Here is a 19,348-nt window from a genome sequence, read left to right as displayed (position 1 = left end):
CAAATCCCATTATTTCCTGCCAAGACCAACATGGCACCGTTATCTATCGCTCTGGCATGCTTCGCAAACATGTTCAGCGTCGGTACAATCTACGCGCTGAGTGCACTTCAAGGACAGCTTCCTCGCCTTCTCGGAATATCTGACGCATGGAGCTTCGTGCCCTTTGGCATGGCATGCATGGGCCTGTCCGTGGGAGTCGCGACTTGTGCGTCGATGATCGCTCAACACGGAGCTCATGCTACCGCAGCAAGTGGCACCGCTCTCTGGGGACTTGCCGTGATCGGTGTAGGTTTTTTTCTCAGCAGAGTGAATTTTGAACCTATGCTCTTGTGTCTCCTCTTCGGCGGCTTGGGCGTGGGATGGACATATCTTGCTGTTGTCGTTATGGTTGGCCAGGGATTCCCCGATCTCGCACTTGCTCGGAGTGCTATCGGACCCATGGGCTTTTCGTCCGGCGCGGCAACATGTTTTTTTCTATCATCTGTCTTCGAGCTCAGCACAGTCGATGCAGAAAGCCTTGGTCGGGCCCTCACGCTCGCAGGAGCTGCATTTGTTGCTGTTGGGGGAGCTACCCAGCTGATGATGATACCGGGTTATACCAACAATGACCAGTCCAACTCTCCCAAAAAAACGCCATTGAGTCGCCCCGAACGGCTCTTCTCAATCCTACTATTTTTCAACGCCTTGCCCGGAATGACGGCCTTCGCTGCCTTGCTGCCTCTTGTCTCCTACTATGCAAGCGAAAGAAAGGGTGACCCAATGACGCTTCTGTCGCATAGTATGCTTGCTCTCGCATCTGGTGGTGTGTTGGCGCCCACTATCAACCTGCATCTCGGAGCGAGGAACGCATTCGTTGTTTTATTTTGCTTACGAGGGGCTCTTCTTGTCCTACTATCGCAATTTGAACGGTCTACGCTGGGTCTTTGTGCATTTTTGACAATCCTTTTTGCCCATGGTACTGGATTTAGCATCCTCCCAGGGCTTGTCAAGGCCAAAGGTACCCCTCCTGAGTTGTTTCCTCGCAGCTATGGTAGAGTTCTTGTGACCTGGGGCGTTGCGGGAATCCTCGGCTGCGTCCTGAATACTGCCATCTCATCGTCAATTGGTACAATGTCGGTAGCGAGCCTCGTGCTTGGCCTGTTGACGTTGTCATTTGGTATTATCCTTCACTTCGTGCCCACCCTGGGGGCGGGGATTCTTGCCTAGTTGGGTGAACGTTGAGTACCCGTCTTGGTAGAAACAGGTAGTGTCATGAGAGTGACTGGAATCTTTGCATAAAAATGATCAAAAAGAATATGAATTTACACAGTTGTTGTAGCCTGTATATCCTTCGCGAGGGGTCATGGTAAATTAGTTCTACTATTTTGTAGAAAGCAAAGACTAAAAAGACCAAACGATAAGGAAAAGGAGAAAGCTGTCTGCCCAACAACTAGCTTTTTTACTTCCATCAATAAACAAGAGCATTTCAAGTAATAACTAGACCTTGAATCTAGCTTCGAAAACAGATTTCTCAAAAGTCTCGATCATTCTCCCCACCTTCTCATCACCAGGTGGGAGAAACTGAGTCCCTAACACACCGCAAAGGTCAGACTCTCTATCAATGAACTATCAAAGTCTTAGTATCGCGAGAACGGTGGCTGTTGGTTTGTTGCTTACCCAGAACAAATTAGGCTTTCCGCTCCAAAACAGTGTATTTCTTCGCCGTCGAGATGGTTCATTTTCCATAGCCAGCATTCCACCCAGTCCCCAGTCAAACAAACGAGTATTGTCAAATATGCCAATGAATGAGGCTTCGGGTTCAGACTCGTGGACACATTTATGAAGGGATTCTCGACTAGCTGCCAGGAGTTGTGACCGAAACATCATGGCTATTGACTCGCTGCTGAGGAGTTTTCCGTCATCAGCCAAGATAGAATGAAGCACCTTCAAAAAGTCTTCCATTGAGGCGTATACACCTTGTCCGCCAAAGCAGTCCGTAACTCCTTCAGTCAGGAAGGGTTGCTTCAGCGCAGTAAACCATCCCGAAGCCGCGTCTCGAACCGACATTTTGACCCGCCATTCCCCCCGGGAATGCTGGCAGGCCAGAATGTCATCCTCTCAATACCAAGGGGGTTCCAAACATGTCTTTGCATATAGGTTTCCAAGGTTTGTCCTGTCAAGCGTTCAACGACTTGTCCAACCCAGTCAATCCCTGTGCCATACTCCCATGCGGTGTCCGGTTCGAAGACCAGTGGGTAGCCAAATCGCTCGTCAACCGTAGCGCCAGAATTGATATTTCGTCCTTTATAAGCCGCGAAGCGCGCAAGCTCGGGGTTGCTCATATCGTAACCTGCTCCACTACTGTGAGTGAGCAGGCTTCGCAGGGTGATTGTGTTCTTTCGCACGTGGGTGAGCGGTCGACCTGCCGCGTCCCAATCATACAATACCTCTTGAGATGCCAATGTTGGTATCAAGGGTGACACATCTGTTTCGAGATCGACAAGCCTTTTCTCAACTAGCTGAAGAACAGCGATAGTGGTCATGAGTTTGCTCATAGATGCGATCGCCATGATGGAGCTCACGTCGAGTCGCCTCCCCTCGGAGGTACAATGGTCCTTCCCGAAAGCGTTGGCGTAGTGGAAACTCCCACTTTTGTTTGTTGCGGCTACGACCACACCAGGCCAAGTCCCATCCTCCACGGACTTGGAGAATGCTCTCTCAAGGTCGTCTAGGGGAGTTTGAGAGCTGGGTGTGCAGTCCATGATGTTCTAGGGTTTGTAGTCGCTGGGATTGTTGAAAGAGATGTAGCTCCAAAGCTCAAGAATGCTTTTTGAAAGAAAAAGTACATATATAGGCAGTTTCAGGTCAGACGCCGGATTTTGTGGGTCTTCGCGATTCTTCACAACAAGTTAGTATATGTGAGATCCTTCTTGTCGCCGGGTCAGGAGCAAAGAAATGAAGTACGTCTTCGGTCGTCTTCTCACTCTAGGCTGGTTGCCGCGAGTGCGGCAATTGCGGCAATTGCGGAAGACAAGAGTGGATGTGTCGGGTCTCTATTGTGACGCCTCCCGTGCCAAATCCATCATCCTGTTGGCAAGAAGCTCCGTCATTTCCCTACTTAGTTGACGCCCAGTCTCCCGATTTGCCGACTACGGCCGATATTGTCGTTGGCTCCGGTATGTCCGGCGCAAATGTGGCACATACAATCCTCGACCAGTCGCACAAACGTGGGATTTCTCCGGAAATTGTCGTTTTAGAAGCACGAAATTTTTGCAGTGGCGCAACTGGAAGAAATGGCGGTCATGTCAAGTGCTCGGCGTATGTGGAATATGCAGGGCTCAAGACGAGATTTGGAGCGGAGTATGCGAAGAAATTACTCAGTTTTCAGCGTCGACATTTGGCCGTTATGCTTGATTTCGTGCAACTGAATGAAGACCTGAAAGTTAGTGAGGCTCGAGAAATTTAAACAGTGGTTAATTTTACAGATGAAAAGATGTGGAATGAAGCAAAAAAAAAAGGTGCAGGAACTGAGACAGGACGCCCCTGATATGGCCGAAGACATCGTGCTTCATGACGGCACTGAAGCGTGTGAAGTGGGCTTCACATTTTCTTCCTCTATTTGATAACTTACTAAATAACATAGTTCAAATCGACCCCCAGCACTGTTATGGTATCATAATTTACAAGGCTGGAGCACTTTGGCCATATCGCTTCATTGCAGCTCTCTATGCATCCCTTCTCTCGACGTACAGCGCTACCTTTTCCATCGAGACCAACACTCCTGCAACAGATATCCAAGTCAATCCAGGTAATCCCAAGAGGCTGTTCACTGTTCATACACCCCGTGGATCGATAACTGCGGCCCATATCATCCATTCCACAGACGGATTCGCGGCGAATCTTCTTCCTGGGTTGAAGGGTAAAATATTCCCCGTGCGAGGATATATGACGCATATTATTGACCTAGGCCGCTCTATTCGCACGAAGTAAAATCGACCAACCCTACATCAGGAACAGTCTCCTGGGGGAGGCAGAAGTCGACGTTTTCTCCTTTAAGATTCGTGAAGACACGAGAGTACTCAGCCTATTTAGCAGCAATTAGCAATTTCCCTTTCCACATAGTCTTTTGGATAACAAACCCCAATGAGGTCCACAAACTCATCATATACGTTATCCGCCTTCATCTTCTGACGAACAAAATCGGCCACTCCCCCCAAAATCGCAACTACCGTGGTGACCTTGCTGTCCCAAGTGAGAAGTGCAGAAACTCCAGTTCCATCAACACGAGTGGCTTCAGTGCTGCCATAGATATCTGATGGTTATTCAGGTTAGCAACATACCAACTGTACCACCTTGATACCTGAAATGTGTCACTTACTCTGCATTTTCTTGGCAACAACCATGTTCCTCCACCAGGCGAGTCCGACAGACTTGTCAAACAAGATTGTCGGGAACACACTATACGGCGTAATGACGTCTAGTTCCTGGACAGTCTGGTTCGAGATGGAGGGGATACCAGCGTTCGAGATGTAGCCGGTTACATCGCCGGTAGAGGGGTCAGTGATGTTGTTAATTGAGGCGAACATGCCGGGCAATTTCGTGGCGACTGAGTTACAGGTCCGAACTCGCTCGGCGTTCTTAAATACGCGACTAAATGGGGAACTGTTAGTATATGAACGTATATCTCTGTCTTGTGCTTGAAGTCTTACTGGACAATGTCGATGTCATAGTAGGGCATCTGCAATACTTTCCAGGTTTCGTGACTGGAGAACCAAAACCCTGTCTCAGAAGTTAGTCACTGCCTTCTCGTGTGTCCTTTCGCATCCAGAAACCTTTTTGGACAGTGATCGGCCCGAAACCGCCCATTTCGTAATCCACGCTCACCAACTGGGGCTTCTTAACTTCCCATAGAGCCTGTTTATCAGCTTTCGACAGATCGCTGAAGAATTGTAGCCAAAAAGTAAACATCTCGCCCTCGAAAGGGTCGTCGATGAGATCTTTAGTCTCACATAGATACGACTGATCCGAGTGATTGACAGGGAGGGACTGATCTTTAATGTCAATGACGGTACAAACCCGGCCATTGCCTTTGTAGAAGATCTGATCAACAGACAGAAGATTAGCGGACTGGTCAAAATTGAACGGGAGATTGTGACAGATTTACCTTGGCGGCAGTAGCCTTAGTGTAGTCCATCCAAACCTGCCATTTCTGAGCGAGTTCCCGATAGTTCTTATTGCCCGTGTTCTCAAGAGCCTGTATGAAACCATATACAGCCCATACAAGTTCACTAGACAGATACATTGTTAACCAGTAAACTAGAACAAAGATCAAATATACATACCCGTTATCAAGAGCAGGCACGCGGTTGACCCAGTCCGGTGTTGGAGTCATATCTTGAGTATCTGTTGAGACCCAGGGCAAGAAGCCCCCAAAGCCGGGGTAAGTCTCGTTGAATCTGAGATAAGTCTGCAACTTTTTCTGCATAATAGAAGCGGCGATTTTGGGGGCCTCTGCTGTGTTCTCGGGCGAGAGGAACCGAGCAGCCTCTGGAGAACCTGCAACAGCATGGGTATACAACATGATTTGAAGGGACTGTTGGAACATGAGCTGAGGACTTTCAAGCAATGGGGAAAATGAACACCAACCTCTTTGCTAGCGGCACTGAACGTGTGCTTGGCCGTGGCCTCCCCGGTCACCCAGTCGATATTAGTGCCATCGTAGGAGATGCCATTGTTGCTGTTGTATGAGATGTTGTTCTGATGGAACTTGCCCTCCCAATACAGCATGTCATTGATGAAGGCAGTAGGATCCCGGAGGACTTGCTTTTGGGAATAGTGCTGCGCGAAACGACATAAGGGCTCCTTGGTATGCCCAGATGTCGATGGTAAAGCATTGACCAGTGTTGTCCATGTTAAGACATGACCAAATTTCTCGTGGAAACGCATATCGGAATTGCTCAAAGTAAAGAATTGAATTGAATAACGAGATGGGCTGGCTAGACATTAAGAAACGGATATCTCGACTCATATAAATACTATGTGCCTCTGGTATGAAGCGGGAGTCGCGCATTTGGCCGAACTTCCATGTACACGAATTGTATCACATCAGGAGTCTCTGGGGTCCCCGCATTCCGAAAAACTTTCCCCTGAAAAAACCGGTGAAATCTGATAATGGGGTGATGGTGCACGCCACCTGTGCTAGACGTTTACCCGTTTATTTTACCTCGTGACAATACGAATCTATTTCCGCTCTAGGATGAGATCTTCAAGCGGGATTCTCATTGTGGGTAGATTAGCCGAAGAAATCGGAGAATCGGGGAATTATAGATTGCGTGGGGAATCTCACAAAGTTCCCCAGACGCTGATCGCTTACTTGATTCAGAGACTAGGTAACTAGTTCGCAAGTGAAATGTTTTTAGAGATTCTTTCATTTGCAATTATACTGTCTAATTATGTAGTCACTTGATATACATCCGCTTGACGCATAGTACCATGAAGCGTTATTCATAACAACCGTCGCAAAGTGTCCGACGCTTTCGAGTCTAAGCGTGTCAGTATATCAAGGAGTACCGACAGATCGTTACGGGCTCGAGCCGACAGAGGCGATGTTTCATGCTGATCGATAATCTCGAGCAGACAAGCTCCTATGAGTCTGATCTTCTCTACCTACATGGCCATCAGAACTTGCTCATTTGACACCAGGGTAGCAGAAAGGGGACGACTTACACATGGTTCGCCGTTAATCTGCAACGCCCAAAAAGGGGCATCGCGAATGACTCGCAGAAGATCGCGTGCAATGTCAGTTTTCCGTAGTAGCAGCATTTCATTCGGCGCAGGAGGATAGTAATTGAACTCTTCGAATTTTTGTGTGATTACCATCTTCAGACAGTGCAGCGAGATGTAGACGTTGGCTGCTTGAATGATATGCAGTCTAGTGAGTCTAGACAGGCGTTGGTTTTCTTTATTGGCGTTTGACATGAGCTGGTCATATTGTAAAAAGGAGGGTAAGTCATCGAGAGACGTTGCAAAAAGCACGTAAAGATGGTCAAGCCTGTGACTTTCTTCTACCGTGGGAGGTTGACGAGGAAGTAGATTCCCATTTTTGTGGCTATCCAACAATCGCATCTCTAAAAGCAAATCGGATGCACTTTGCCAGAGCCGAATGTTTGCATTGAATCCTGCAATGAAACTCTTTTGAGTACTCTCGGCATCTGGAACAGCACTACCCGGTGTCAAGATTGTCTCATCTTCGATGCCTGTTGGATAGCCGATGGTGATGCCAGAGTTGAATGAATACTTGTGAATAGTGATCGGACGATTGTTCAGAATGGCTGCCGATTTATCACCGATATAGGCAATCCAGAATGCCCGTCGGCGAAACTCTACTTCGAGGGAAGTGAGACCCTGCAGTGAATCTTCTTCATGCATTTGCATCACTTGGGCCAATCGGGTAGCTTCCCCAAAGATGTGCCATGACAGTCGTGGCTTGCCGGCTGCATGCATGCAGTTGGAATGGAAATATCGAATGGCAACCGAGTTGGCATTTGGGTATTCGAGATCAGCTTCCAGATATGTGGCCAGGCAATTTCTGGAGGCTTGTAGAAATATGTCTGCGATTCCCTCTCCCTCGGGAAAGATTTCTTTCGGAAGGAGAAAGGCCGCTTCTGCGCAGACAGCAGTGATCAAAGTGAAAGAAAGATCCGGCCACAGCTCTGGATATTTGAGACTATTCACTCCATATACGAGGCCGTCAGCTCTCGAATTCCTTCCTTGGGTGACGAAAAACCCCAACCCATCTCGTAGACTGGGCTCATGAACAAGTGGAGTCAAGGGATATAGATATTCAAAGAATAGCTCGAAGCAATGGTTGATAGTACGCTCTAGATGTGTTGATGACTCCTGCGCGGAAATCACCCGCTCCAAAGCATGCCATCGCTGCAACGCTGAGGTGATTCTTGTCGAGGCGACATCGGAAATAGATGACTGCACTGTATGCACCGTCTCAGGGGAAAGAGTGGGATCCAGTACCGATAGATCGGTATCCCATGCATCTAGCGGAACTGCAACCGGTGCGGTCGAACTGAGATTTCGAGTTATAGAGCCGTGTTCCGATATTTGCAAGGCCGATGCTAGGGGACTATGCAGGACATTCGGATGAGCCACATCGTGCGACCTTTGTCGCTTTGATTTGGGCCCACGTCTGGCGATCGGCACGTCAAATGTGCATTGCATCCGAGCCAGGCGGCAGTTGGTGCATGTTGACGATTCACCCGAGCAGTCACACTATGATAAATTAGTTTGGACTAGGCAAGACGGGTTTTCGCCTCATACCTTTGCTTTTCTCCGACGGCACCGATCGCATGCTCTAGCCGATGAGCGCGAACGAGATACAGGGCTGGCCATCACATTTTCTGTCTCGGGAAAACTCGTCGGAGGTTAGGGCAGTTGGGAGGTTGGGAACGGGGGATGGGCCTCGGTCAAATACTCCACGCATTTCTCCGAATGCCCCAGGTTTTTTCTTTTCTTGGCTTGGGGTATTTCCGAAGCTTAATCAAAATTAATAAATAAATTAATTTACGTCTTTAACACGAGGTTGAATGTGTTTTCTATTACATTTTTGAAGGTAGAGCTACAATGGACATAGAACTTTTAAGTATATTTCGAGGTCAATTGAGTAATATCTAACAGAATAATGTTCGTCTAGTCTCATGGAAGTTGTTCACAGTGTGCCCTAGGCTCATCCGAAGCCATTTTATTGCTCTATTGGGATCCAGATGCGTTGCCACCCATGCGTTCATCGAACATGCCTTTCAACAACAATGCGGATTGCTTCGGCGTTCTTTCTAGGGTGTTATAGTCGGTAAAGGTAACGCCGAAACGAACCCCGTATCCATCGGACCATTCTGGAAGAAGAATTAGCTCAAATATCTCGAAGTACGAAGCAACACACATACCTAGATTGTCCATCAATGACCACGCGAAATATCCTTTGATATCAGAGCCATCCTCTGTGCGTGCTCTTCCAACCGCATCGAGATGATCCTTGAAGTATTGGATTCGGTAGGTATCGTTGACAGCCTCTTCGCATGTCATTTTATCCTCATCAGGACATGGGCATCCGTTCTCTGTGATATAGATAGGCTTGCCATATGTACGATATACTCGCGTCAAGTGCTTCCGGAAAAGATCCGGGGTTGACCGGAGCCAATGCACACCACTTTTCTCTCCGACTGATACACCTTGCTTGTTTTCTTGTAGTTCATCCACATTCCCCATAAAGTCGGTCTCAAGCGCAGGCTCGTCGCGATGCCGGGCAAATTGGGAGGTGTAATAGTTCATTCCGTAGAAGTCCATGTCGGCCTCCCTAAGCAGAGCAAAGTCCGACTCCGTGAAGCTAGGGAGTCTCTCACCGAGTTGCTCTCTCATGCATTCGGGGTAGTCTTGTGCTAGACTGTCAAAGTTGTTAGTTCTTTCCTTCTTTTGGTGCTGTCTGAGACCCAACAAAAACCTACAAAACGGGGTTCGCAAACCATCCAATATGGAATTGCATCCGGCGCTCAGCAGCTTGCTGGTCGCGCTCGTCCTGACTGTCCCAGGGCTCGTAGTAATCGCCATTCAGGGAGATTCCAATCTTTCCTTGTTGAGAAGCTCGGAACTTCCGGTTATATAAAGCGACAGCGCGAGCGTGGCTCATGATCAAGGCTTTTCCGACAATCCATGGCTCCGTAGTAGTATCGCCCTCTTTGGACTGTGGATTTATACTGCTTCGCCCGGGCGCATTTCCGCCAGTGGCGTATCCCTAAACAATGTGTCAGCTGTTGTCTGAAATGAAAAATAAAGGACAAGGGACTCAGAGGAACATACGAAGATAGAAACAATCCACGGCTCATTCAGTGTGATCCAGTTCTTGACTCGGTCTCCAAATCTCTCATAGCAAACCTGTGCATACCGCTCAAAGTCAAGCTGTGACTCCTCCACATCCAACCAACCTCCGTATCGATCATGAATGACCTGAGGGAGGTCCCAATGATAGAGAGTGACCCATGGCGTGATTCCCCTGGCAAGCAAGGAATCAATGAGTTTGTCATAAAACGCGATGCCCGATTCGTTAATTGGGTCATTTCTTCCTCCCAGTGGAATGATCCGCGACCAGGAAATTGAGAATCGGTATGCTTTTGCGCCGTACTTCGAGAGAAGATCGAAATCCTCCTCAAATCGGTTGTAGTGGTCGCAAGCGACATCTCCATCGGCCCCCTTGGTCCTTGTAGGCTCAAGATGGCAGAAAGTATCCCAGATTGATTTTCCGCGCCCATCTTCATTCACAGCTCCTTCAATCTGATACGAGGCCGTCGCAAATCCCCATTCGAAGTCGGGAGGCAAGGATACTGACATACTGGCAACGACGACCACAGAACCACAGAAACAATGTGAAGTATTTTGAAAGAGAAGAAGGTGGCAGAGCTCTGCACCTAGCAGAATCCAAAGCTATATTCCTTATAGCCGGGGAATTGTGGCGTTGAAGTGGAGGGGGATATCCCGAAGGATAAACGGCAAAATTGGCATTTCGCCGATTCCCCGATTCCCCGAATCTCCAGACTTCCTTCACATTTTTCCCCACGGGGCAATTCCCCGCAGAAATGCGAAATCAACCTTGGAACATTTGTCTCACATGAAGACCTTTAGGGCTGTCGGGATGCATAGAGTTTGTTGTATCCACCCGGCTGTCTCTTCTATAAGAAGTGCAAGGAAGCCTTCGGGCTAAGACTTCCCAAATTCGATCATAGGCAAGCCTACTTCATTTGTCTCTTAGTTTCAGTTGAAGTCTACAATCATGGCTCCTGCCGCCGCCCATGCCGCCGAGGGCATTATCTCGTCCATTGACGTGAATTCTATGCCGCCTTTCTGGCGGCGCAAGAATGGCATTCTGCTATACTTTCTGCTCACTTCGTCCCTACTAGCAAGTGCGGCTCTGGGCATTGATGGAGTGAGTCACGATGTTTCAAGACTGGAGTGCTTTTTACTGACGATATATCACAGTCCATGACAAATGGCATGCAAGTCTTGGAATCCTGGCAAAATCGATTTGGACATCCAGAAGGCGCTACATTAGGTTTTTTTGGAGCCTCTAACGCCATTGGCGGTGTCATCCCATTTATTTTCCTCGGTTGGATTAGTGATAAGTACGGTCGTCGCCTACCTACTGCGTTAGGGTCTGTCATTATCATTGTTGGTGTGATTGTCGAGTTCTTTGCCACTTCTTTGAACATGTACATTGGCGGCAAGATCGTTCTCGGTGTGGGGTCATCGCTCATCCAGATGGGCGCACCCGTCTTAATCACAGAGCTGTCCCACCCCAAGGAACGTGTACAAGTCACCACTTTCTACAACACCTCCATCGTTCTTGGCTATGTGATTGGAGCCTGGGCAACATTTGGTTGTTACAGGATCACCAGTCAGTGGTCATGGCGGCTCCCTACTTTGATCCAAATTGTCCCCTCGGCCTACCAATTCTGTCTCATTTGGTTCTGCCCCGAGTCTCCCCGTTGGTTGATTGCAAAGGGTCGTGTCCAGGAAGCCCGCCAGATCCTCATCAAGTTCCACGGTGAATGTGACCCCAACTCGGAACTGGTTGCCGTGGAGTGCGCCGAAATCCAGCAGACTATCGACAAGGAAGCAGAGAACAACATGAGCTGGAAGGACTTCTTCTCCTCTCGCGCCAACCTCAAGCGCCTGTTCCTCTGCTTCGCTACAGCCGTTTTCAGTCAGAGCTCGGGCAACCTGCTCGTCTCGAATTACTTGACCCAGATCCTGAAAGACACGGGCCTCAAGACCCAGTCCGAAATCACGCTTATGAACGGAATGGTCACTCTCTGGCAGTATGTTGTCGCGATCTTCGTTGCACTGGTCATCGATAAATTCCGCCGTCGCTTCTTCTTCCTGACCGGTTCCGGTGGTGTTCTTGTCACTTTCGTTGTCTGGACAATCGCTGCCCAGCAGTACCTTGAGCACAACTCTTTGGTGGCCGGTCGTGTTGTGATCGCTTGTATCTTCTTTTTCCAGGCCTTCTACACTTTCGCTTGGACCAATCTGATCGTTACTTATCCGCTGGAGGTTGTGACGCTTCAGATGCGCGCTAAAACATGGGCATTTGTCCTTCTCACCATCCAGGTGGCATCTATCTTCGGAAGTTATGTCAACCCTATTGGCTTAAAGAATCTTGGCTGGAAGTTTTATATCTATTACTGTGTCTGGGTGCTTGTTGTCTTCCTCGTGGTCTACTTTTTCTTCGTTGAGACGGCCGGTCCTACGCTTGAAGAACTCGCCTATCTGTTTGAGGGCGAAGATGTCAAACGTGGAATGGTTGACAAGGTCGCGGTGCAAAAGGAACAAGTACAATATGAAGAGCATGTGGAGACCAAGTCGGCGTGAGATACTGTGTTTGCTATGGATGAACCATGAGACCATGCACATAATTCTTCAAATGAAGATAATAATTACAAATCAACGATGTTCATTAAAAATGCGAAGACTATTTTGCATAAACATTACAAGAGTAGTCGGTTGCGTATGCGGGCTCTATCATTGACGACGTAGGACTCTAATGATCTGACTTATCTGCCGAGGTGGTTCAAGACGATACTAGACACGGTATATGTAAGATAACACTCCGATGTCTATGTTGGTTGTTCTTTCTAGGTATTCTTTCTTCGCGATGTTATATGTAGAAAAGCAATAATTGGCTACAGAAGTACAGCTAGGAATAGGGATAATACTACCGAGTACAGAGTACGAGACATGCCGGGCTTATTACTCTACCATGTCCACGGGTGCAATATACGAAGACCTGAGATCATAGCAAATCTTGTGTTAGCTTCAACTGACACCCGGCTAAGCCTTGATAAGCTCCTAGGCGGTCTTTTTGCAGAAACTAGGTGGCTCGGCTAGACATCTTTCACACTATGGCCATTAGCTCCATCAAAGCTCCCATCATAGCTAGGAGAGTCACTTTTAAAAGGATAGGAAAAGCTCGAATTTGGGCTTTTGCACATTGTGCCCTGACAGCATGAGTTAAAATAATTAATCACAAAGATGAAATTGGTCAAGTGGGAACTGGTCCATGTAGCAAGTCTATATATATATCGTGATTGATATTCAAGCACTGAGATGTTGACCGCTATAGAATTGTCTGCTGCGCTGAGCGTAGCATCGTTGGACGGGGGCTTTTCTAACACTATCACGGTTTGTACGGCCGCAATAGGCAATGTTGAGTGGCTCGAGTTGGCGTGGGCAAATATCGTTTCCTGGAACGATCTACGAAAGACAAGGGAAAAGAAGAAAAGATATCATTACATCCATTATCAAGATCGACATCTGACCATGCTCCAATCACTCCGCACCCTTTTTGCTGAAACACTGGCCGTGTGGCCTAACGAGTTCACAAAGGGACCTCGGGAAGCCGAAATGCCTCCGACCAGAATTTAAAGATCTGCCGTTCGCCAAGAAAACAGTATAACAACACATGTAAGCACCAATCATCAATATTCACGTAAACCGGTGTGCGTGACCACAGCAGAGGTGGAAGGAAGATGCAAGGCATAAGAAACGAGATATGCTGTAGGGAATAAGACAACGCGGCATCTAAGTCAACTTCTGCTTGATGAAGAATGACCGCAGGTGCGAGAGCTGCCAGGCGCATGCGGCGGACAAAACGGCGAGCTGGATAAGAGTCCAGCGCACGACACGCGAGTTGGTAGTCTCAGACTGGTCACGGAATTCAGACTCACGTTCCTGGAAAGTAAAAAAAAATTAATTAATATGTCCGCTTCAATCATCCACAGAGAATCTGGCCATAGATTGGATATGGGGTAATCCTTACCCGCTGGTACACCTGCTCACGACGGATATCGTGCAACCGGCCATTCAGATCCTTAACCCGCTGCACGATATCCTTGATTTTGTCCTTGTCCTCAGTCTCAATCTTGCTGGTCTCACCAATGGCAATGTCGACGGTGAGCTTGACGGCGCCCGGCGAGTTGGACAACCAGCCGGAGGTGACATCCGTCTCAGGTGTGAAGCAGACTCTGTGCTGGCCGGCATCTGCGGCGGAGAAGTGGAAGCGACCAGAGTGGCTGTCCCGCTTGGACACAACGCGGTGGTCATTGTCGAAGGTTTCCTCGACGGTGATGTGCATCTTCAAGGTATGGTCGATCGCGTAGGTGCCGCTCTGGGGGTTGATAATTTCTGTCTCGAAACGGCCTATTTATGGTTTAACCATCATGTTAGTTTGAAATTTCTTCGTGAAGCTGCTGGAGATTCGCGCATACCGGCCACCAGAGTATCCTTGGGGAGGTCCTCGAAGAAGCACTTTGTTTGCCGGCCCTCCATGTAGAAGTACAGGGCATTAGTTGGGAGGAGGAGAGAAAAGAAGGAGAGGAGAGTCAATGCTGACGCCAGCCATGACGAGGATGTCGCAGAGAAAACCATGATGAGGAAATGGGCAATTGGATAGTCGCACGGCCAAGTAGTCCTCTCCGTGAAGGTGTCAACATCAGGGACCGTGGCTCTTCACCGCCTGCCGTCTGCGGAATGTCTCCCTTACCAGCGGGAAGCCTCTGTCGATGAGATCTTCAATTTCGACATTCACTAGTCTTTATTCCATCAAACAAAACCTGCCTTTATCTTTGCGTGGTCGCTTAATAAATCTTTAATCGCTAAATACCGAAGAAATTGCTCCTTGGTGTCGTGTCTAGGCATATCACTACTCCGATCGAACCGCCAATATGGCCGCGGCCGATGTTCGCGACATGCTGGATTTGCCCGCAGAAGGGCAGCCCAGACCGCACAAGAAGCAGAAGGTGGTCGAAAAGCGACCAGGTAGGTGTAATGCGCTCTATTGGGAATGATATGGATTACTGACAGAATCCCGTTGCAGAGGGTATTACCCGCGAATTGTACGCGCTACTGGGCGAAAGGGCGCCACCAATCGCCATTAATGAGAACAAATACAAGGGCCGCCCAAAATGGATGAACAAGCTGCGCGTTCGACCGTGGTATGTTGAAGATGTGGCTCTTTGGAGACCCCGCTGACATTGAATCCCGTATAGGAGCATGGCCCCGTTCACGAACAATGCCCGTTCCGACGGCCTGGTTTTGAACCACTGGCAGAGAAAACACGAGTCGGCGCGACCACCTGTTCCCACACCTGCACCCGCACCCGCAGAGTCCCAAATGGAAGTGGATCAGCCCAAGGAAGAAGAGAAAGACGTACCGAAACTGCCGGAGCAGGAATATGCCTTCGCCAAGTACAACGTCAAACCGCGTTTGCCCCGTCGATACACAGACGACGAGTACAATCGACATCTTCAAAATGAGGACTGGTCGCGCCAGGAAACGGACTATCTGATGGACCTCGTCACTGATTACGATATTCGCTGGGTGCTGATCGCAGATCGTTATGACTACCAACCACGAATGGACACACAGCCGGATGCGAATGCCATTGTTCCCGCAAAGCACCATCGGACAATGGAGCAGATGAAGGCGCGGTATTATAACATTGCTGCAACAATGCTCTCACTAGAACATCCACCCTCAGAGATGTCTGAGGCCGAGTTTGAACTACACGAAAAGATGCTCAAGTTCGACCCCGACCGAGAGCGGGACCGTAAAGAACTAGCCGCCCTTCAGCTCAACCGCACAGCCGACGAAGTCCGCGAGGAGGCAATGCTACTCGAAGAATTGAAGCGCATCACAAGCAACGAGCAGAACTTCATCACCGAGCGCCGAGAACTCTACTCTCGCCTCGAGGTTCCCATCAGCGTCGGCAACACCACAATGTATCAGTCCAGCGCGGGTCTTTCCCAGCTCCTGCAGACGCTACTACAAGCAGACAAGAGCAAGAAACGCCGCTCCATCCTCGGCGACGGTGCTATCCAAAGTCCCGCTGGTCAGACCCCAACCACCGCTGGTGGCTTAGGCCGAGCCGAGACCCCCGTCTCACAGGCCGCAAACAAGAAGGGGTCTATCACATCAAAGGAAATCAATCAAATGGTACGCACGCTCACCACAGCGGAGGAGGCGAAGTACGGCGTCCAGCACCACGAGCGTGTCTCAGCAGGCGTGCAATTCCGCAGCGACCGTGCCCAGCGACTCACGCAGGCCAAGTCCAACGTGCAAACCCAGAAACTGGCTAATGCTCTATCCGAGCTCGAGATCCCCGTGCGCTTGTTTATGCCCACCGAACGCGTATGCAAGGATTTCGAGAAGCTCATTCAGTCTGTCAACATGCTCCTCGATGCCCGCAAAGTGTCTGAAAAGGTTGAAAGTGAGATCCGTGTGCTCGAAGCCGCGAAGATGGAGCGCGAGCGCAAATCACGAGAAGCTGCTGGTATCTCGGGGCCAAGTGCTGACCCTGAACATCCACATGTGAAAAAAGAGACTGAAGACGGCGACACCGGCCTTTTGGGTCATTCTACTGCCCCACCGAACACACAGGGCAATGGTGCTCAACACGGGGATGGTAATCACAAGCGGTCTGCTAGTGTGCTCAGTGGCGCAAGCGACAAGAGCAATAAGCGACAGCGGAGGTAGATGATTTGCTTCTTTACTGGTGATAAACTGCGCTCTTGCTGTGTGCATGTGAGAAGTGTAAGATGTATTAGGGATCAATTACCCATATTTCTGTACGATTAATGACACCCGACTGAGAAGCATACTCATAATTAAACCAACTCCATCCCCACGAGTAACAATAACACCAAAATTGGCCCCAAACCCCTCAATAACAGTATTTTTGTGCTTGTCCGACGAATATACCCTCGTTGCTCCTGTGATGATCGTTGCCTTGCATCTTCATCACTCTGCCTCCACCACCAGACTTGTTCGGCTCGCCCATCGGCTTCCATAAAAAGCCCCGGGCATCCCAATGCACTCCTGATACGCACTCGCGAGATCCTCTGCCACATCGCTTCTGGTAGAGTTTGCTCGTCCCAGGTCACTTGACGGACGCTCTTGGTACTGCACTGGCGATTCCTCAGATGGTTCTTTTCGGGGAGGGTTCGAGCGTCTCTTGCTTTCCCTGTTTCTGGAAAACTTCAGTATCCAGCGTCCACTACGAGACCGGGAAGGATGTCCATTTAACATGTCTGCACTCCTGTCATTCGACGGATCGAAGTACACGGAGGGCTGATGGTTTGTCTGATCAATCGAGAAGTGGCGTGCACTAAGTGGTGAAGCATCTGGAGTGCAAACATTGCGTCCGTGGGTTGAATCGTGGTAGTTGTCTGGTTGTGGTTGTTTACGCGTGGACCGGCTGGCTTTCGCCCATCGACTTAACAACGTTTCGTCGACGTCTTCGATATAAAAGCTCCTTGCCGAATTTGGCGTCTTTGCAGAAGTTGGTGACTCAATGTGCTGCGCGCAAATTGAGCTTGCACGACGGGCTTCACCTGCAGCCATTCCCCCACCAGCCGAATCCACTGCCAGCGGTGCGTGTCTATTACCTCGAACTGAATGGCTCTTCATTTTGGCCCACATCGTTGGTGTCAAAACGGGTTCCCCCCTGGCATTGGTAGGACTTTTGTTCATAGGAGATAGCCGGCTGTCAGAACTAGGCCCCGGAGTGTCTCTGTGCCAATTCCCATTCGGAAATGGACTGATGTTCCCTCCAACTGTTGCTGGGTGATCCTCAGCATTGTCCACCAAGCTATAACCATAGCCCATTCGCCGACCCCCTGTCATCCAGCCGGGACTGACTCTGCGATGTGACCCGGCACCATTGGCGCCATTGGAAATGCCATGCATCTGGGGTAATTCCCAGTTTGCTGCATCAAGTTGCTCAACAAATTTGCTTTTCAGAACCTCGGCACCTGGTTGCAGTTCATTTTGGACTGAGCCAGTCCCAGCTACCATTTGAGTGTGAATATTGGGTAAGCTGTCCATTGCATTTGCAGCATGGGCTCTCAGCGATTGCACGGCAGATGCCCCACGTGAAGGGCTACTGCTTTGGCGCGAATAAAAAGAGGACGCATCTCGTTGATGAGACATAGCTTGCTTTTGGGGCTCGGAACCCATGACTGTCGATGTTCCAGATCTCTCATGAGATTGAAAGTTCTCTTGCGATGCCATTTGCGGCCCATATCTATTCGGACGTGGCAGTTCCGACATGGATGCATTAGTTGATGGAGGCCCAGACCCAATGCTTTTCCCCGCGAGTCTGTGCGAAAGGTCTAGATCACCAAGATGGGGTACTCGGGCCTCGGAGTGTGTCCTGGAAGAGCTTGTTGGTTGTCGTGTTTTGGAAACCGTAATGCCCGGATCTTCCCTGGCTAGCGACGCCGAAGATCCCGCGCGATAATCATTAGGATTTGATCCCATGTACTGAGCCCAGTCAGCCACAAGATTCTGAAGGTTTTCACCGCTGCTATTGCCTATGAAGCCTTCTCGAGATCGGAGACGGTCTTGATTTGGTGGAGCCAATTCTTCTTGACTATGAAGACTTGGAGGAGATTTTGTGAACAGGTTTTGCTCGCCTGACCGCTCATTGTTGAATGAATGCACGGACTGGCTACCGGTGCCTTCGGTTGCAGAATTGGGGTGAGCTGAGCGCCCCCTCAAGCTTCCTGGTGACGTGGGTATATAATGCATTCCAAAGGGTGTTCCCGGGTTGTCGGATTGATCATGGCCTTCGGCACCCGACCACATCTCCAAGTTATTTCGCTCACGACTGCGCTCTATTAGATCGTGCAACCCCATTCTGCGAAACGCTCGGCTTCTGGGCGACGGTTGTATATGGGGGGCATGCTGAGGACTTCCAATGCACTGGGCATCACTGTCGTACCCTCGTGCGCTCATTAGACTGCTTCCCATGTCCCCAACCATTGATACCTGTGCAGTTGTTTTGGCTGCGTTTGGCTTTGGCTTGAACGAGAAGGGGATGATGAGGTGGTGTTCTCCGGAATGTCTGGATTCTCTCGAGAATCGATGGCGGAGCCGACGAGAAAGGCTTATAGATCTCCGCCTCCGATCTTGAACAGGCGTTGCAGTTGATCGTGGTGGAGGGGCTGTGGTATCTCAAGTTAGCCAGGGGTAATCTTCGAATCAAGTGTTAGGCTGGGCCTTGCCTTGGACTTGCTCCCTGTGACCATCTACATTCTCCATTTGGCCATCTCGATATGATTGTGAGAAGCCAATCGGAGAGTCCGCTCGATGTCCCCTTCGGAGACGAGGACATGTAATAAAAAACATTTCGACATCGGATGGTTACAAGATGAACTTTTCTGTCTTCGTAAATCTCTCCTTATGGGCATTTTGAGGAAGGCACTATTGTCAGCAGATGTTGTGCCTTCCATATCAGAACATCCCGAGGTCG

General features: G+C 49.4%; 10 protein-coding genes across 10 annotated transcripts; 3 read left to right on the top strand and 7 right to left on the bottom strand.

Annotated features, from left to right (window-relative positions):
* Positions 1-30: 30 nt before the first annotated feature.
* Positions 31-1,206, top strand: N7471_011229 (Major facilitator superfamily domain general substrate transporter; the record flags this gene model as incomplete). Its single annotated transcript, XM_057283948.1, has 1 exon — positions 31-1,206. The coding sequence occupies one exon, from the start codon at positions 31-33 to the stop codon at positions 1,204-1,206; it is 1,176 nt and encodes a 391-aa protein (XP_057130214.1).
* Positions 1,207-1,476: 270 nt separating this feature from the next.
* N7471_011228 (uncharacterized protein) lies at positions 1,477-1,941 on the bottom strand (the record flags this gene model as incomplete). Its single annotated transcript, XM_057283947.1, has 2 exons — positions 1,477-1,605; positions 1,657-1,941. 2 exons carry the CDS (start codon positions 1,939-1,941, stop codon positions 1,477-1,479), a joined length of 414 nt encoding a protein of 137 aa, XP_057130213.1.
* A 62-nt stretch (positions 1,942-2,003) lies between these two features.
* N7471_011227 (serine hydrolase domain-containing protein) lies at positions 2,004-2,741 on the bottom strand (the record flags this gene model as incomplete). Its single annotated transcript, XM_057283946.1, has 1 exon — positions 2,004-2,741. The coding sequence occupies one exon, from the start codon at positions 2,739-2,741 to the stop codon at positions 2,004-2,006; it is 738 nt and encodes a 245-aa protein (XP_057130212.1).
* A 1,211-nt stretch (positions 2,742-3,952) lies between these two features.
* On the bottom strand, positions 3,953-5,925 carry N7471_011226 (endo-beta-1,2-glucanase; the record flags this gene model as incomplete). Its single annotated transcript, XM_057283945.1, has 8 exons — positions 3,953-4,063; positions 4,119-4,291; positions 4,358-4,629; positions 4,689-4,758; positions 4,812-5,079; positions 5,144-5,267; positions 5,322-5,572; positions 5,626-5,925. The coding sequence occupies 8 exons, from the start codon at positions 5,923-5,925 to the stop codon at positions 3,953-3,955; spliced, it is 1,569 nt and encodes a 522-aa protein (XP_057130211.1).
* A 558-nt stretch (positions 5,926-6,483) lies between these two features.
* N7471_011225 (transcription factor domain-containing protein) lies at positions 6,484-8,382 on the bottom strand (the record flags this gene model as incomplete). The annotated part of the gene is made up of 3 exons (XM_057283944.1): positions 6,484-6,645; positions 6,706-8,262; positions 8,311-8,382. 3 exons carry the CDS (start codon positions 8,380-8,382, stop codon positions 6,484-6,486), a joined length of 1,791 nt encoding a protein of 596 aa, XP_057130210.1.
* A 357-nt stretch (positions 8,383-8,739) lies between these two features.
* On the bottom strand, positions 8,740-10,371 carry N7471_011224 (glycoside hydrolase family 1 protein; the record flags this gene model as incomplete). The annotated part of the gene is made up of 4 exons (XM_057283943.1): positions 8,740-8,882; positions 8,934-9,430; positions 9,492-9,778; positions 9,844-10,371. 4 exons carry the CDS (start codon positions 10,369-10,371, stop codon positions 8,740-8,742), a joined length of 1,455 nt encoding a protein of 484 aa, XP_057130209.1.
* Positions 10,372-10,810: 439 nt separating this feature from the next.
* On the top strand, positions 10,811-12,408 carry N7471_011223 (putative MFS hexose transporter; the record flags this gene model as incomplete). Its single annotated transcript, XM_057283942.1, has 2 exons — positions 10,811-10,963; positions 11,017-12,408. The coding sequence occupies 2 exons, from the start codon at positions 10,811-10,813 to the stop codon at positions 12,406-12,408; spliced, it is 1,545 nt and encodes a 514-aa protein (XP_057130208.1).
* Positions 12,409-13,617: 1,209 nt separating this feature from the next.
* Positions 13,618-14,463, bottom strand: N7471_011222 (p24 family protein; the record flags this gene model as incomplete). Its single annotated transcript, XM_057283941.1, has 3 exons — positions 13,618-13,767; positions 13,856-14,235; positions 14,304-14,463. 3 exons carry the CDS (start codon positions 14,461-14,463, stop codon positions 13,618-13,620), a joined length of 690 nt encoding a protein of 229 aa, XP_057130207.1.
* A 296-nt stretch (positions 14,464-14,759) lies between these two features.
* N7471_011221 (SANT/Myb-like DNA-binding domain-containing protein) lies at positions 14,760-16,569 on the top strand (the record flags this gene model as incomplete). The annotated part of the gene is made up of 3 exons (XM_057283940.1): positions 14,760-14,853; positions 14,912-15,029; positions 15,084-16,569. 3 exons carry the CDS (start codon positions 14,760-14,762, stop codon positions 16,567-16,569), a joined length of 1,698 nt encoding a protein of 565 aa, XP_057130206.1.
* Positions 16,570-16,833: 264 nt separating this feature from the next.
* N7471_011220 (uncharacterized protein) lies at positions 16,834-18,732 on the bottom strand (the record flags this gene model as incomplete). The annotated part of the gene is made up of 1 exon (XM_057283939.1): positions 16,834-18,732. The coding sequence occupies one exon, from the start codon at positions 18,730-18,732 to the stop codon at positions 16,834-16,836; it is 1,899 nt and encodes a 632-aa protein (XP_057130205.1).
* Positions 18,733-19,348: the final 616 nt, after the last annotated feature.

The sequence above is a fragment of the Penicillium samsonianum genome, assembly GCF_028829775.1.
Source record: "Penicillium samsonianum strain IBT 33392 chromosome Unknown utg000007l_segment0_segment0, whole genome shotgun sequence".
In the NCBI taxonomy this organism is placed as follows: Eukaryota; Fungi; Ascomycota; class Eurotiomycetes; order Eurotiales; family Aspergillaceae; genus Penicillium; species Penicillium samsonianum.
This window is presented reverse-complemented; position numbering and strand designations above follow the sequence as displayed.